Source organism: Sinocyclocheilus rhinocerous, unplaced genomic scaffold (assembly GCF_001515625.1).
Source record: "Sinocyclocheilus rhinocerous isolate Xijiao unplaced genomic scaffold, SAMN03320098_v1.1 scaffold1683, whole genome shotgun sequence".
Classification (NCBI taxonomy): Eukaryota; Metazoa; Chordata; class Actinopteri; order Cypriniformes; family Cyprinidae; genus Sinocyclocheilus; species Sinocyclocheilus rhinocerous.
In genome coordinates, this window is record NW_015656581.1 from 183,858 (window position 1) to 202,817 (window position 18,960).

General features: G+C 38.0%; 1 protein-coding gene across 1 annotated transcript; it reads left to right on the forward strand.

Annotated features, from left to right (window-relative positions):
• The first annotated feature begins 222 nt into the window (after positions 1–222).
• LOC107720165 (BMP-binding endothelial regulator protein-like) lies at positions 223–16,026 on the forward strand. The gene is given in 16 exon segments (XM_016527799.1): positions 223–793; positions 1,726–1,811; positions 3,025–3,124; positions 3,747–3,829; positions 4,182–4,272; positions 4,483–4,565; positions 5,997–6,017; positions 6,019–6,052; positions 6,055–6,096; positions 8,992–9,236; positions 9,350–9,454; positions 9,582–9,627; positions 9,930–10,256; positions 11,883–12,219; positions 14,407–14,537; positions 14,811–16,026. Coding segments are annotated over 16 exon segments (2,004 nt in total). The 5' UTR covers positions 223–702; the 3' UTR covers positions 14,993–16,026.
• The last annotated feature ends 2,934 nt before the right edge of the window (positions 16,027–18,960 follow it).

The following is an 18,960-nucleotide window of genomic DNA, read 5'->3' on the forward strand; positions in this document are numbered from 1 at the left end:
GAATTACATGCAAAAGGCATGTTCCTATCCATCTTCAGTGCCTTTACAATGGGCTGAAATTCTTGTTTGGTGAGAAAGTTACACGAGTGTGCCCATGCTTAATGCTGATATGTTGAGGGTACAGATAGGGGCGGATCTCACTACACCTCAGCATACAGCAGATCTGCGGGATTATAAACACACACGTGCGTTTAAATAGAGAGGGGCAGATATCTGCGTGGACTGGAGGACAGACCTGCGCCGCGGGAATGTTTAACTGCAGCTCTGGAGCTGGAGGAGTAGGCTTTCGGCGTCGCCAGAAATGACCAGCAGTGCGCATCCTTGTGTCTGTCAAGAGAGGAACCGGAGACCAAACGAGCGCGCTCTGACCAAAGACTGGATATCTCTGTTTGGATCATGGCAGTGTCATCTCTCCACGCGCTTGTCTCCAGAAGACCTCTGGATCTTATCTCTGTTTTAAACTCTTTGTGGAGTTTGTGACCTGCAAACCTGGATCTTCGGAAAGTTGCCTCGCCGTTGACGTGTTTTTTGGACCCTTTTTGTCGTTATAATGTTGAGCTGATTGTCCACCGCGGATCGACTCCCTCATGACACCCATGTCCCCCTCTCTCTGGATCTTAACGAAAACCATTTCTACAGGCGTTGGATACTCGATTTATTCATTTTTTCTCTTTCCCCCCGTGCGTCTGGAGCGAATTTAGGATGCTGTGTCTGTCTCCTCCAGTAACCTACAACCTGTTATTCTGGTTTTTAATTCTCCAAACGCCACATTTAACTGCACCTTTAATCACCGGTAAGATCCATAACTGGTCATTCATAACTAATCAAATCATATAAACATTTCTGCATAAAACATCGAATATTAGACATCAAATTAGTTTCATTAAAATAGGCCTATTCGAAATCTGGTTGGTTTTGATATTTTATATCATTTCAAAACACCACGATTTATAATGTCAAAACAAGCTTTAACGCAGTTTTTACATTACTTTAGTAGTATTTAGATTCGAAAATTATTAATAAAAGGTTGGTGAAAAGATTTTAGCTGTGTAGCCTAGTCCGTAACTCTTAAGAATCATATATGAATAATTATTTTACAGTGTCCGTTGCATTAGTCATGCAATTGTTAATCAGTAGGCTATAGTAATAACAATATGTAGCAGAAGCAGTGTTTGGGGGTAACTCATTACAAGTAACGCGAGTTACGTAATCAGATTACTTTTTTTCAAGTAACTAGTAAAGTAACGCATTACCTTTTAGTTTACAAGAGAATATCTGAGTTACTTTTTCAAATAAGTAACGCAAGTTACTTTTTTTTCCAATTTATTGATTGACAGCTCTCCTGTCCCCATGTTGAGAGAAATCAGAAGATGTTACTGTAGTTCTAAAATAAATATGAATATGCATTAATTCATCTCACTCACAAAGAAGTAGCTCCATAAAATAATTGTCAGTAAGTGTGTAGTTCGTTAGTTTAACTAGTATTACTCGGTAATCACTTAAATACAGAGTAACACTGTAAAATGAAGTGTGGCCTACATTCCGGTATATTTTGTAAACTCTACTTAAACTAAACAAGAGCATTTTGGACACCCTTATTCACTCATCTTAAAGTGATTTGGTTATTTGCAGGCTTTAATTGCTGTTTGTATGGTTGAATAAAATGTTTATAGGGAATATCTCATGTAAATATATAAATATGATTATTTTTCGTTTTTCCTTCAGGTACGGAGGCTAGCTGTGAAAACGAGGGAGAAGTGTTACACATCCCCAACATCACAGACAACCCCTGCATCTCCTGCGTCTGTCTGGTGAGAAAACCGTGAAATGTTTATAGCGCACTTTGCAGATTTCACATGACTCATTTTAACAGTCAATTTCTGTTGTAAGGCAGCAGTGCGGAGTCGGCTGGGCAAATGAGATTTGTGAGCTTTCAGGAACTTTTAACACAATGTCATGCAGAATAGAATGACTGTAGAAGAGATACAGATATTCAATAATAAGTAGCATATTATACAAGAGATAGCCGATATGAAATATCTATTTTAAGAAAGGAAGTTCTGTCACCACAAGTAAATAATATAAGAATATACATGCAGTCTTCGATATAACAACAATAATAACACTAGCTTTCTATTTTTTCTATTCTATCTACTTGTTTTTCTTTTTGTGTGTGTGTATATGTGTGTGTGTGTGTGTGTATAATATATATATATATATATATATATATATACAACTTGCTACGTGTACTGTGTTAGGCTAACCGAGACTTGTCATTTGCACTTATATATTGTTGCTCTTTTGTTAGTTAGTTAGTTTTGACTGCTTTTATTGTCCTCATTTGTAAGTCGCTTTGGATAAAAGCGTCTGCTAAATGACTAAATGTAAATGTAATAATGTACTCAGTGCAGCTTCATAATTTACATGTTGTTCAAAGGGAAATTTACAGGATGTCATTCGCTCTGTGGTTAAATTTGCAGTGCTGACTTTGTAGTGAGAACTGTAAATGCTGCATATGTCCAATGTAATAAATTTAGATGGACATTATTGATAAATTGGAATTACTGTAATCCACATCTACCCCTGTCCTGATCCCAAAAATCAGCATGGGTCTGTGTTATGTGTCTGCTATCCATTATAAAGAGAATGATATGAGAACATTATGTTAAGCATCAAGAGTCAAGCAATGTGCCTTTCACAAGGTTAGTGCGTGCGAGCTGATACGATGGGTTGATGAATGTCTCGGATTGATTTTGTAGCATGTGAGTTGATGAATAGAAATCAATACAGGAAGTTTTATCTCTGAAAGATGATGCTGCTCTTCATGTACATGCATTTGTCTGCTGTTGATGGGGATGTCATGAACCAAACGTGATTGAATTAAGCTGATCTATCAAGAAAGCAGATCACATCCCGTACTAAATTTCATGGTTTTATCCTTGTCACATTGTCAACAAGTACAATTATTACACACAGTACTGAATGATAAGGGATTGTCCTTTAATTATTTCTTTATATCAATAGAATCAGAAAGCAGACTGTAAGCAGGAGAAGTGTTCACCGCTGGCAGAGGACTGTGCGCTGGTGGTCAAACAGACAGGAGCCTGCTGTGAAAGATGCAAAGGTCAGTTCAAACCTCCTGAAGAACTGATCTAAGAGAAATAACTCAAAAGTATGTTATCGGATTATTATTTATTATATCTGGGCTCACAAACGTCTTTAGTTCTTTAGTCATAATGTATAGTTGTGCTATGTTTAACATCACTGCCACCTTATGGTTTAGAGACGCCATGACTCTTTAAAGCTGAGGTCTTGATTTTCCCTCTTTTTCAGTTTTACTTGATTGCAGGGCTGCTGGGCAAATGGGTTTCCTTAGAACATCTGACATTCTTCTAATAAGAATCTGTAATCAATATAATAAACTTATAATCAATCAATAATCTGCAGATGATGTTCAGCCTATTTTTAATATAAAAGCCAGTGAAAAATGATGACTCAGATTTTCTGGTTACACTGTAAAAAATGATTTTTCTAAGTTGTAAATAAAACAGATAATTGGAAATACTGTTATAATACAGTCTTTCTACTTCATGTTTAATTTAATATGTAACTTGCTGTTTCTGTGTAGATACTTTACTAGCAATTTCTGAGCAAAAATTGTTTCCAAGTAAATCCTACACCATTTTTTTAAGTGTACATGGCTTGAAATCATTTGATCTGAGTATTTCCCCTCTCTTTCTCTGCAGGTTGTCAGCTAAAAGGGACGTCCTACAACAGTTCCCATCACTGGATCAGCCCTGTGAAACCCTGTGTCACATACAGCTGTCAGGTGGGTCAGTCTCATTGAAACATTAAACACTGGCTGCGTCTTGGGAATGGCTGAGTGGATTTACTCTGTTAAAGTTACCAGCTGTAGTCTAGTAGTAGAATAAACCGAATGAGAAAAACAGGACTGCACAAATGAATGAGTAATGAAGCAAGCTGACTGATTTAATAAACTACTGGTTTAAATGAGAATGTTTGTCAAATGGGAAAAATAACCTAGTAATAATAATGTAGATGAAATAGTACTGGAGTATCTCCTACCTAACCTCATGCACAATATCTGCATTTTCTTGTTTTAAGTTACCATAACAAGAAACCACAATATAAATCTGAAAGTAAACTTTTTCTTTGGACAGGAAGGTGTCATCACTGAAGGAGAAATGAGGTGTGTCATTCACTGTAAGAATCCCAAAATCCATCCAAAGAAATGCTGCCCGACTTGCCCAGGTCAGTCAGTGTTATTATGTGTGTGTGTGTGTGTGTGTGTGTGTCTGTTATTTTCTTATACAGTGATTTCCCCCCTATTCTAGATATTGATGTGCACAACATTTCCTCACTACTCGCAAAACTTAGTTGTTTGTCTAGGTGTATGTGAATATCTCTGCTAATCAGCCAGATTCTCAACCTAGTGCTTGTTCATATTTTGGATGTTCACAGGGTGTATTTTCGAGGGGAATTTATATAAAGAAGACGAAGAATTTCATCCTGAAGGGAATCCCTGTATTAAATGCATCTGCACTGTGAGTTTATCTGCTAAACACTTCAAACACTTGAGTGACAACAAAAAGCTCTGGGGCACTTTACTATGACCAAACAATAGCAGCCCATCTCCGATGGCAAATATTTAGTATTTGAACATTCACAATAATAATAATAATTATATTACTAATAGGGTACACTGGGGCTAAAGACACACCTTAAAGGAACACTCCACTATTTGTGAAAATAGGCTCATTTTCCAACTCCCCTAGAGTTAAACAGTTGAGTTTTACCGTTTTCGAATCCATTCAGCCGGTCTCCGGGTCTGGCGGTAGCACTTTTAGCTATAGCTTAGCATAGATCATTGAATCTGATTAGACCGTTAGCATCTCGCTCAAAAATGACCAAAGAGTTTCTATATTTTTCCTATTTAAAACTTGACTCTTCTGTAGTTACATCGCTTACTAAGACCGACGGTAAATGAAAAGTTGAGATTTTCTAGGCCGATATGGCTAGGAACTATACTCTCATTCCAGCGTAATAATCAAGGAACTTTGCTGCAGTACCATGGGTGCAGCAGGCGCAATGATATTACGCAGCACCTGAAAATAGTCCCCAGCCTTTTCATTTTCCGTCGGTCTTAGTATACAATGTAACTACTGAAGAGTCAAGTTTTAAATAGGAAAAATATAGAAACTCTTTGGTCATTTTTGAGCGAGATGCTAACGGTCTAATCAGATTCAATGATCTATACTAAGCTATAGCTAAAAGTGCTACCGCCGGATCCGGAGATCGGCTGAATGGATTCGAAAACGGTAAAACTCAACTGTTTAACTCTAGGGGAGTTGGAAAATGAGCCTATTTTCAAAAATAGTGGAGTGTTCCTTTAAGTCTGTATTTTTGGACAGTAATGTTGATCCAGGATCAACAAAAGATGTTGATCCAGGAACATGTCTTACTTGGCAAAATCACGGCGACCCCCATAGTGTATGATTGTAGAAAGAATATACTATATATGCTTTGACTGAACATTGATGAAGCAACACATTTTGTGGGAAAATAAATCATAAAAGTGGATTTAAAAAAAAAAAAAAAAATTATAAATTTATTTTCTGTTTATTTTGATAAATAAAATAATGTATTTTGTTACAAAAATATACTGTGATTAAAATAAAAACAATTATTTTAACAAGTAAAGATTCTGAAAGCTTTAAAGGAGATCTCATAATATTTAATATCTTATTAATATAATAAAGTTTAACATTTATATTATATTTTAAAATATGATGGTTTCATTATAAATATGGCGATAATTTCTAAAGTTGACACCCAACTTAATAAATCATATTATCTATATCTAACCATGTCATGTCAATAAATAGAAAAGTCAGCAAGCTATTTATTATCGAGTTAATTATTGTGCCTTTAACACAAAGATATATGTTTTGTGTAATCATGTGTGTGTTTTTCAGGGAGGGCAAAGCATGTGTCATAAATTGGTGTGTCCTGTTCTGTCCTGCCCATCTCATCTCACCCACACTCCACCTGGCCAGTGCTGTCCTAGATGTCGTGGTAAGTTATTTTCTTCTATATTTTGGGGTAAAACAAAAAAAATCAAGACACTTAAAGAAACTAAGAATTTAAGTACAGACTTGAGACTTTCACAATGACAAATATCATACCCACTGACTTTATTATTAGCTATTTTCCCCACATTGCACATGTGGCAAACAATCCAATTACTATATAAGAGTTCATATCAGAAATTTAGTCATTCATCAGGATGATGTATTTAAATGTGATTCTGAGGACATAAAGTTAGTGAAAAATGAAAAAAATTTAATTGGCTCATTAATGTACAAAATTATTCAACCTCCAAATGTTACATTTTGTAGAGAATCTTTTGTTCGTTATAACCTCCAATAAACATTGCCTCTAAGTGCTTACAAGCTTCTACTCTGCTGGAATCTTAGCCCATTCTTTGAAAAAGCTTGAGAAAGCTTCCAGATCACTGATAATATACAGAGTTCTGGCATGAAACTCTAGATGGCGCAGTCCGATAGGTCTAACTCAATCTGACCTAATGACATCATTATCATATGGCACAGCTGATTGGTTCTCTCCTGTATCGGTAGCCAATGAGCTCGCTGCTCAACATTCAAATATATGACTAGTGCTTGCCGTAGCAGTTGCAGCTTGCTTCAGAAACCCTCTACCTTCCCCAGCTCCACCTGTATAGATCTGCTACGAGGTGATGCATGTATGCTATATGGGGGTTATTTCATGTATTTTATATTTGCAGCAGCAATATTTCTTACATGCTCACAGCAGCATGTTGTGGATGTATTGGCAGTAGCAAGTCTCGGTACTTGCTCTGCCCCAGCAGCGTAGCAGATCTATTCCGCCAAGACCAAATACATTAACATTGTCATGTACATTACCATGCCAATCCCTCCGAGAGTTGTCATGACAGAAATTTGGTTTCCATGCTGCCACTGCTTTCTTCAAATTGCACAAAATATTTTTAAAGCGATTTCAATCTGAAGACTGAACAGGCCACTGAAGAACATTCTATGACTGATGCCCTAACCAAGCTTCAGTAGATTTAGATATGTACTTTGGGATGATCATCCTGCTGGAAAGTCCAATGGTCATCAAGCTTCAGTCCATTTACAGAAGGCATCACATTTTTTTGCCAAAATGGCCTGATACTTCAAAAAATCCACTTTCCACTTTTGTAACGTAAAGACTGGTCCACCTCCATGTTTGACTGTAGGGATAGTGTTCTTCTGCTCATAAGTTTTGCCTTTTTTGCATCAGACATACCACTGATAATAAATCCATAAAACATTCTTCTTTAACTCCACAGAGCTATCTAAATTATTTTAGAATATTCAAGTCAGCCTTTTATGTTCTTCTTGATCAAGAGTGGCATCCCAACATGAAGGCCATGCTTGTTTAGTGTTCTACTTATACTCTGAAAGAAGAACACTATTGAAATGTTTCCTCCTTTCATCAGCTCATCTTTGGCAGTAAATTGAGGGGTTTTTTCAGTTGCTCTGATCAAACATTTTATTCCTCTTGATGATGTTGTTTTGTCTTAACACATTGTAAACTAGGGATGGAACGGTTCGCGGAAAAAAATCGAACCGTACGGTTCTCCACACACGGTTTGGCACGCGCTGGGACCGCGGTTTAACTTTAATCTGACAACACATCTGTAATATATGGTTTGCTATAAATAACACGTAAAACAAACAGGGCGCACGCGCACAGGTGAGACCTGAACAGCACATGTTGATATCTGTGTTTAAGCTAAACTCATTTAAGCTTTGCCAGTTTAAACATTTAAGAGCCAGAGGACGCGAGCTCGCGCACGCAGTGAGAAGATTTGTGCGTGCGCTCATCCGAAGCGTGCAAACCCGCGCCTCAGAACGCGCACAAATATTAAGCTTTCTCTGAAGTGTTTAAATGGACAAATTCACAGAAAAATTATGTCAAAATGCCCGTCTTGGTAAGTATCCTATAGCAGACATAGCCGGCTGAACGTACTGGATGCACTTTACTATGTAAAGAGTGCATTCTCTTAAAGTGACAGCAATTTCTTAATATTAATCAAACAGCAACAACAAAGAAATCACTCACTGGTCTTGATTGAATAGCCTTTGTAACCTTAATAAAGATTAGTCTTTAATTTATACAGTCAAATATGCAATGCTGTTTTACATTTCATTACTTTATTCAATTTCTGTACCTAAAAACTAATGTTAGACCTACCTAAAAAAAAACTGAAAATCACTGTTTATTTTATTTGTATCTTTACTCTATTGTATTTATTTGTGCTGTTGCTTGTAGCTAGATAGATTATTCTTATTTACTTTATTTTTATTTGACAGTAAAGTTTTTGCCTAAACATAGCACTTACCGAACCATACCGAAACCGTGACTCTAAAACCGTGATACAAACCGAACCGTGAGTAAGTTGAACCGTTCCACACCTAATGTCAACATATAATGTAATATTTTTTTGTAATACAGCTGTCATAATTATTCAACCCCTATTCAGCACCGCTGTTTTTAAGTCACTTATTTGCATGGTAGGGTACAGAATTATGATTTAATTACAATTAAGCCCTTGAAACTCCATAACAAATCTTAATTGGCTTAAGCTGTTAGAGATGCATACATTTAGCCCATGCAAATGCTAAAGTTGAGTAGCAAACAAGGCCAAGTCAAAAGAGCTCTCACGAGAAGAAATAGTTTTATTACTTTAGAAAGTCTATGGCTATAAGAGGACACTAAAAGCTCCTAAAGACACAGCTGGCAGTATTACTCATATGACATTATCACTTTTAATATCCCATTAAACTGTCATTGATGCAGTTTTTTAAAAGAAATTCTGGATCTTCAGAAAAGACCGCTTTCATGAGAAATGTAAAATGACAGGGTCTTGTTTGTCTTCTCTAGGTCAAAGGAGGGTGTTTGACTTGTCGCCTGGCAGCTGTCTGTTCCACAGTGAGGTCTATGAGAACGGTACATCCATCAGCCATGACAACTGCACCACCTGCATGTGTGTGGACTCTACGGTGCTGTGCAGGAAGAGATGCTCACCGCCTGGCAGCTGTCATGGCAGTGCGTGCTGTGAAGAGTGCCAGTCTCATCTGAAGATGGAAGATGTGAAGTACTGCAGGCTGAAGAGCAAAATCTATAGGGTGAGGCATCCAAGCACAGGGACAGATAAACACATGTGGACAACTAGTCGAAAAATGCATGCGTATATATCAGAGGAGAATGAGTGTAATAACTTTGTCTCTTCCTGGTTTAGGATGGTGACAGATGGTCGTCTGCTAACTGTTCTCTGTGCACCTGTGTTAAGGGCAATATTGAATGTCAGCCTAAGATTTGTGTTCCTATTACCAGCTGTCCCTCAGTAAGTTTTGTTTTACAAAGCTCATAAAGACACCTAACCACAGTTTTATCTGAAGTAGTCTGTACTTTATAGTCATATGTTTTAGACATAATGTATTATATACATACTATTTTCTTTTGTTTTTCAGAACAAGATATTGAATCGAACTGGATGCTGTCCTGTTTGCACTGATAGTAAGTTGACTTCCTCACATGATGTTCCTGCTGTGAATTTCAACAGAATAAAATTCTGATTAAAATAAAATTAAAAAAAAGAGTTTTTTTTTTTTTTTAAATACAAATTTTCAGAAGCTTTTCTGTTACATCAGTTACTACTACGGTCAGATCTTCACACACTCAGCAATGTAACTTTCAAGTATAAATTATAAGTTCCATGTGTGCCATCAGTTTGCGTACAAATATGCATTATTTATATGACACACAAAGTCATTGTTTCACTACAAATATCCTCTCTATTGCTCTTTTCATAACTCCAGAGCCAGGTGTGTGTACCGTATTTGGAGACCCTCACTATAACACTTTTGACGGCCGCACCTTTAACTTCCAGGGCACGTGTAAATACGTGCTCACTAAGGACTGCTCCCCAGCGGCCAGTTTCACCGTGCTGGTGAAGAACGATGCCCGTCGCACACGCTCCTTCTCGTGGACCAAATCAGTGGAGCTGCACACTTCAGGCCTGAGCATCAGCCTCCACCAACACCTGACCGTCCGTCAAAACGGCACACGCATCGCTCTTCCCTTCCATAGCACAGGGGTCCACATTGACCTGGATGGCTACCTGCTGAAACTCACCACCATCGCAGGTAAGGCCAGCACTTGCTATGGGATTTTCTATCATAGGTTCTTTTACATAGCTTTTGGAGAATCAGAGGGGTTCGATTGTGGGTCTCCAGTGACTTCCATCTTAATGAGTTTATGACCTTGCTGACTATATATATTCGAAAGTGCCATTGAGGTATTGTTTTGTTGCTGGTACTGTTACTGACGAGCGAATTTCTGAGGATTTGACAAGCTATTGTCATGCTTGGATCTGAACCAGATGCAAAGGTGCCATATTTCAGTTTTTTTTTTTTTGTCTCGTCAAATAAATCTGAAATATGAGACAGAAGTAATGAATTTCCTTGCTGGTCCAGGACTGTTTATGTGATACCAGCATCAACATCATGTCTGTTTATTGAGTGTAAGTCTTTTTCTCAGTGAAGATATGCATTAAAGGAAATTTTATACGACAAGCCCTGAAAGGATAAAGAAAGAATTACACCAATTTTGAGTCTGACAGATAGTCAGTTAGTCAGTTGGTACAATAGTTTGGAATTTTGTGCATTAATTTGATTTAAAAAAAATGCATAAAAACAGTTTTATTGTGATATATTACCATTTTAATTTTTTCAAATTTTTTGAAATTTAATTTACTCCTGTGACGGAAATGCTGAATTTTTAGCAGTCATTACTCCGGTGTCTTCAGTGTCACATGATTCTTCAGAAACCATTCTAACTTGCTGATTTGGTGCTCAAGAAACATTTCTTATTATTATCAATGCTGAAAACCGTTTTTGCTGCTTAATATTTTTTGGAAACTGTGACTGAAACAGAAGTGGAAAGAGGAGAGGTAAAAAGCGATACTTATGTCCTTTAATTAGTTTAACAAAACTCAAATTGAATTCAGCTGGACACACTTTCCTGTTTATCCCAACAAATGGCCAAGCAAAGCGCACGACACTGACAAGGTACGCGATACCGTACGAGACCAAACGCCATTTAACGCTGTTAAACACCTCCACAGAAGATAATAGTCATTATTCAGCTCAATCAGTTCAGTTCAATAACTGTCAATGTTGCAAAGTTCAACAATTCTGAAGAGTTCAATTCAGCTATAAGCCGCTCTACAGAAGACAATTGTGTCAATATTCAGCTAAAGTCAGGTCAGTGTTGATTCATTACAGTTCAATGACAGTGTTGATTTTGCAATGACGATATCATTATCCAGTTCAATTTTGTTCTCAACCAATAGTGTAAGTGCAGTTAAATCGACAACATTACTGAATATTAAATGTCTTTTTAAGCACATTTTCGAATGGGAACAATAGATAAATGGGTTGCTGTGCAGAACATGTCCATAGATTTTTCAGGATCCAAATTGTAGCTCAAAATTTTATTTGAATGTTCAAGGAAAATTGTATGTTAATGGTCACCATTTCTTTTCATGCTTTCTTAAAACACTTTTTTGCCTTCACTGTAGCAAGTGAGTTTTTAAAAGGAAAAATAGTCCATGTAGTACTTTAATTACTTTGATTGCTAAATGATTGTATTCAAATGCTGTTTAAAATGGATTTAGATTGTGTCAGACCACAGGATATGTCGTCTTCTCAAACACAGGCAAATGCAGCATGCTTCCTCTTCCTTAATCTTCATCTTGGCTGTGTCATCAGGACTGGAGATCACATGGGACGGGGACAGTCTGGTGGAGGTAGTCGCAGCACCCCATCTGAAGGGGCAGCTCTGTGGGCTGTGTGGAAACTACAACGGTCAAAGGCGGGACGACTCTCTAGGAGGAGACGGCCAAATTAAGTTTGACGTGGATGAATTTGCGGAGTCTTGGCGTGTGGAGGACAATGAGGTGTGTCAGGCACCGAACCACAGGCCCACGTCCTTCCTCTGTCCTGGCACAGTCAAAGTAAAGCTGCGTGCACACAGAACGTGCCAAAAACTCAAGTCCTGGGAGTTTCAGAAGTGCCATTCTGCTGTAGACTTTACCTCTTTCTACAAGTGAGTTCCCCAGTCTTATGCAATTATCAAAATTAATTAATAATGTGCATTTGCAATTTTATCGTACCACTGTAGAAAGGTTCAGGACTTTTGCATTTTAATACTGAATATGTAATACTGAAGTGTTTGTAGAGTAGTGAAACATTAAACTGGTGCCAGTAAGGTGATGTTAGTGATGTACACTTCAACATACAACACTGCTTCAGTTTCCATCCAAAAATGCGAATTTAACTTATGCGCAAAACTGGAATATCGCATAAAACATTTGCGAATAAAGCACCGTTTCCATCCAAAAGATGGGCGGTTGCGAGCGGGTAGACACACCTGCGGGAGAATAAAATGATTCACGGGACTCCCGCAAAATAGAAATATCTAAACATCGTGATTACTTTTAAAAGGAGTAATCAGTAATCAGTAATTTGATTACATTTTCAGAGTAACTTGCCCAACACTGGTAATAACGTACTTGCGCTTCAGAGAGGGCAGACGTAACACAATAAATGCGGTCATTGCTTTCAGAGGTGGATGCCTGCAGTTTGGGAACGCAGTCATGTAAGACAGTAATTATACATTGATGACATGCTTTCCTCAGGCATTTCAGAATGGCCAAAACAACATATAGATGCTGTGAACGAGATCGGTCCACTGGTCCGTCTATTTATCTCGTCTCATAGCGCAAAGTCACATGACTTTTTCAATGCGCATGGTGGAATTTATTCGGTAAATGTGTTTCCATCGTAGTTTATGCGCATTTTTTCTTATCGAATAAAAAGTTTATCCTACTCAGTTGTGCGCATAAGTTTTTTATGCGCATTTTTAGAATTTATGCGCATCTTGGCGTTTCCATCCAGCGGTTTTTTATGTGACTATCCAAAATGCGCTTAAAAATAGGTGGATGGAAACGTAACTAGTAGCTGGGTTTCCATCCATTTTATGCGCATTTTGAAGTATCGCATCAGAATCGAGTGATGGAAACGCTGAATTTCGAATAAAAATGCCTTAATTCGCAAAAAAGTTTTTACGCTCGCTTGAGGTGGTTTTTGACTTGTGCGAAAAAGGGTTAATGCGAATAATGGGAGATGAAAATGCATTTTGCGAATAAATTCCTTCAAGCGTATCAAAAAAGTCATGTGACTTTGCGCTATGGGACGGCAAATTCTGACTAACCAGCGGACCGATCTCATTAACAGCATCTGAAATGTTGTTATGGTCATTCGGAAATGCCCGAGCAAAGTCTGTCATCAAAGTATTTCTGTATAATTGCCTCCCAGAACTGTTAAACGACTGCGTTCCCAAACAGCAGCATCCACCTCCGAAAGCAATTACCGCATTCATTGTGTTTCGTCTGCTCGTTCTGAGGTGCAAGTAATTTATTATATAGGAAATGTATTATATTCAGTAGCTTCTCCTACTTTTCTTAGTGATGTATAGTGCCAGTTTATCAGGAAGTGATGATTTTGTTCTCTTTGATTCGTTGGATGGAAACGGTGCTTGTTCGCAAATGTTTTGTGCGATATTCCAATTTTGCGCATAATGCCAAGTTCACACTGCACGATTTTAGCACGATTTTTCACTCAGCGACAGGTTTTGCGAAATCGCCGACAAATGCCTGAAATCGGAGGAAAATCGGTGCTCGTTCACGTGAGTGACAATCACGCAGTGTGAATTATCAAAGACGCGATCTGAGGGAATCGCCGATGCGTCGCCGACGCCCGTGAAATATTTGGCATGCTAAATATCTGGAGCTGTCGGCGATTCACAATCCTGCTGTGTGAAATGAGTTCTGACTGAAAAACACATCGGCGATGACCTACAGCCAATGAGAGACCAAGATACAGGGCAACGGGAAGTTCGGGGAGGAGTTATAGACCAGAATATCAGTATTTTAATAGATATATGAACAATTATATCATACAGAAACAAACCAGACAGAGCTGTCGGCGATTCTTCTTATTGTGAAGTCATGCAATGTGAAACCCCCTGTCGCCGATCCATCGTGCAGTGTGAACACAGCAACAACTGAATGCTACCCCAGATAGTCACGCAGTGTGAAAACAACGGCGATCCGACGAGTTTGAAAATCGTGCAGTGTGAACGCGGCATAAGTTAAATTCGCAACTTTGGATGGAAACCCGGCTACTGACACTAATTCTATCTCTGTCTCTCCCCATGTCTTCCTCTCTTTAGGTCATGTGTAACAGACATGTGTGAGTGTCCAGTGCATAAAAACTGTTACTGTGAGTCGTTTATAGCATACAGTCGAGCGTGTGAGAGAGAGGGCATTCGAGTGCACTGGAGACCGGAGCTCACCTGCATGAGTAAGTCAGACCTGACAAATATATATCGACAACAGGAACTCAAACCCTCATTCATTATATGGTGTTTTTATTGTTGTTTGATGCAGCAAAAATGAATAGCCCCTTTTTAGGATATTGTTAAAAAATTCAAAACATGTTTTCTCTCTTTTACATTTGAAATGTTTTAGGATTTCTTGTTAAGAAGCTGACAAAATGTATGTGATAAAAGCTGACATAAATATGTGATGGTGTCTTTTCTTCATATTTGACTAGTGTTCATTTCTCTTTTTTTAGGCACACACTGCAAACATGGTGCAGTTTATGACACATGTGGACCTGGCTGCACTAAAACCTGCAATAACTGGAACGAAATCGGACCCTGTCAAAGGCCCTGTTTCGCTGGCTGCCACTGTCCGGCCAGCCTGGTCCTGTTTGAGGGCCACTGCGTTAAACCTACATCCTGCCCCGTGCGATGACCCACAGGACTATAAACGCAGAGGGCTGCAAGAGATCCAAACACAGAGGCAAAAAGAGCACTGTGTATGCAATTTCGCAAACAGTACTGTACGATACTCAGATACTGAGAGAGACACACACTGTACCTTTGCCCTGCTTCCTTCAGCAGTGAGACTCACCGGTAGCTTCGAAGTAAGTAAGCTTCTCTGTGGGGACTCAGGATCTCTCTGCTCGCTCTATGTGGACTTCTCATAGGTGGCGAATACCAAATCCTAAGTGCCTTACTGAAGTCTGGAATGAACTCAGTGTTACCAAATTCCTGATGCTTCAAACAAAAAGACCTGAACTGGACATTCTGAGTTAAGTGTGGGGTATACGGCGTACATAAACAATAGTATTATCCATTTATTGGGTCAGCCAGTATTTAATACACAATTTCTTTACCGAAAGGGAAACTATTTATGTATTTGTTGTTTATTTTGTAAGTCGGGGACTCAGATGTGACTGTTATAGCATTAAAGAGAAGTGTACTGTATTTGTCCAGCCCAGAGTTCATACACTGATGTGTGTATGTGTTATTCTAACTGTACATTTCATTTGACCCATTAAGATACTATATATTACCAGTATAAAGCTTACAGTATATACTTTCAAAGAAAACATGTTTAAACATTTTCTCATCAGGAAGTGCAGTGTGACGTTTGTGCACACAACTCAGGTTCGCAGATGTCTCGTGTTGATTCAGGACTGGGTATATAGACTCATAGGGACTGTAAATTGAATTTTTTTTTTTACAATACTAACCGGAGTGTTAATAGAATGACTTTGCACCTATGGTAGAGGAAACCCCCGCTACTTACATAAAAATGGACTTGTAGGGACTGTACATTGATCAAACTTTTACAACACTAACCTGAGTGTTAATAGTGTTCAAGTCCTGTAGTTCAGTCGTGATCATACAAGTGTTATTGTTTGAGCTACATTAAATCCGACTAAACACACATGGGCACAGCCCTAAAAGAAAACAACATTCTTTCCACAACTCTGAAAGACATCTGAGAGAATGAGAGTTATCGATCAATGTAATGCAGTAGTTGACTCATGAACATTTTTTTTAAACAAAGATTTTATGTTAAAGGTGACATATCATGAAAATCTGACTTTTCCAGGTTTTAAGTGCTATAATGAGGTCCCCAGTGCATCTACCAACCAAGGAAACATGAAAAAGATTAACCCAGTAACTTTGCGTTGGTAAGCCTTTTTCTGCAAGCGTCTGAGAAAACGAGCGTGTCTGATTTCACTCCCTTGGTGACGTGGCAAAGGGATCTAATTTTAATATTACCGCCCCTAATCTGTAAGTTTACACCCACGGCGCCGTTATTATGTTTTCGCAAGCGACAACGGTGTACCAGTTCTAATGCCATGGCGAAAGTTTGAGCAAAATATGCTAACTGTTCTGTCATTGGCTGCACAGAACACTGTTTAGAGTCCCAGCCTCAGAGCACACAAGAGAGCAGTGGATTTATTGCCCCCAAAACAGTTTTTTAGCAGGTACGAGCTCTATTCTGGAAAAGGGGGTGGGGAGCTACAGCTCATTTGCATTTAAAGAGACAGGCCCGAAAAACAAAGTGTTTCTGCTTCCACGTAAAATAGGCATTTTCAAAATGATATAATAAATGATTTGTGGAGTATTTTGAGCTGAAACTTCACAGACACATTCTGGGGACACCAGAGACTTATATTACATATTGTAAAAAGGGGCATAATATGTCTCCTTTAAAATTTATGTTTGTATAGTTTTGGTTATCGATGCTATAAGTGATTACCATCAGTTTTTACCTTTTTCCAATTATATCGGCACACTTGGTAAATATGAACAAAATGGGCTGTGAATTTCTTTCAATTAAAATTTCACAAAAATCAAACCTCTACTTCAAATAAAATTACACGAAAAAAAATATTGTGGAACAAGTCCATCCATTCTCAAAACCACTTTGTCCTGTGTAGGGTGACTAGGGATGCAGAAATGTGGAATAAATGAAATGTTTATATCTAAAATATTTACCTACAAATTCTCAAGAGTAATCATATCTAACTGAATATAACTTAAAAAAAAAAAAAACTCACCCTTCATGTCATTCCAAACCTTTATGACTTTCTTCTGTTTACAGGTACTAGTTGGGTCTTGGGATCAGAAAGTTTTCAAAACTATGATCAGACCTCATCTATAAGCTCAACTTGTTTGGGGAAAATGGCCATAAATAGCCTTTGGTGTAATCAAATAAACTCATGTACCTACAGTTTGCCATGCGTTACTGTAACTGGGTTCAGTGGGACTGGGTTTTATGGCCAAATGAGACCAGAATATTTTTTTTTGGAAACAAAACAATAGCGGTGGGTTTGGAATAAACAGAAATATGTAGACAAGTGCCTAAACCCCACTAAGCACTCTGGAGGATCTTTAATGCATGTGCTGCTAATTTTCTTCAACTTGTTAGAATACATGATATCATAAATTCCAATAAATACCAGCAGATATTAAATCAACACCTGACTGACCTGTCAAGAAGCTTAAAATGAGCCGTTGTTAGATCTTGGTTAGGATAGGTTGCTTATGCACATTGAGCCTTTCTTATCATTATACTATATACATATTCTAATGCAATCTGTAATTTTCACTCATTGAAGAGATCATAATTTATTACAGTATATTAAAGACCCCATTAAATCACTTAACAAGCAATTTCATTTACTGTTTAAGTATTTCCTTTTGAAACAGGATGTTTCTACGCAATATACGTAACTATCAATATTCATCATTTCATCAGAAAGGAATGATTGTATTCTTGTTTTGAAGTAAAAACAAAAAAAACATTACAATTACAAACTGCCTCCGATTGTTAATTTTTTTTGCAATGTGATGGCAGATAAGCAGGGTTTGAAATTAACTTTTTCACTCACCAGCCAATTTGGCTACTAAATTTTTAAGTTACCGGCCATTCATAATTTCTACTAGCCAAAAAAAGGGCCGGAGGTAAGCCAACAGCTTGAGGCTGTCCACACTGGATACGACAAAGTGACCATTGCAAATCATTTGAATTTACGAAAGGTAACCCGCCAAATTGGCTAGTGATTGGACAGCGTTACCCGCCACAGCCGATTTTTACCCGCATTTGGCGGGTTGGCGGGTGTTAATTTCAAACCCTGCAGATAAGGCACTAGAACGGACATGCTTACATGATGCTGCATTACTGACGGGTCCATCTCCCCGTAAACGCCTGTTTGAAAACTTTATGTTTATTTGTGACTGAAGAGAATTCACAGTGGAATGCACCAAACAACAAATGCTGTTCTACTGAGACATTCACATAGTGGAAACTAATTTTTCCTAACATGATCCTTCAGAAGGTAATGCTATTTTTAGTCCAGTGATCTTGTTTTAGTATTTCTCCTGTCTATCCTCATCACCTCACTTATGAACCAATGGGTCGAGCCAAAGAACTGATGATGAAGTATAGGATGTTGATATGTGTCTGTGCAGCAGTCTTGTGCTGTTGTAATCATCTGTATGACATTACAAGGACAAGGAAGTGTAAAAAAGTGGCTTGGTTTTAATAAAAAGCTTGTTTTTGGATTAACAAGGAAGTTTTGAGTTGAGCTGACAGTATGCTTTTATAGTAAATAACCTCTTATATATGTGTATATATATATGTGTGTGTGTGTGTGTGTGTATATATGATGTTTCTAATGTAAAAATCCTACCAACACTGAAAGTACACCTCTGGAAACATAATTAAAAAATAAAAAATGCATGACCGCTTTAAACTGTCCTGATAATGTAGACAAACAATGTTTCTAATGTAAAAATCCTACCAACACTGAAAGTACACCTCTGGAAACATAATTAAAAAATATAAAATGCATGACCGCTTTAAACTGTCCTGATAATGTAGACAAACAAGCCATTTGCAGTTTGTTTTGTACCATT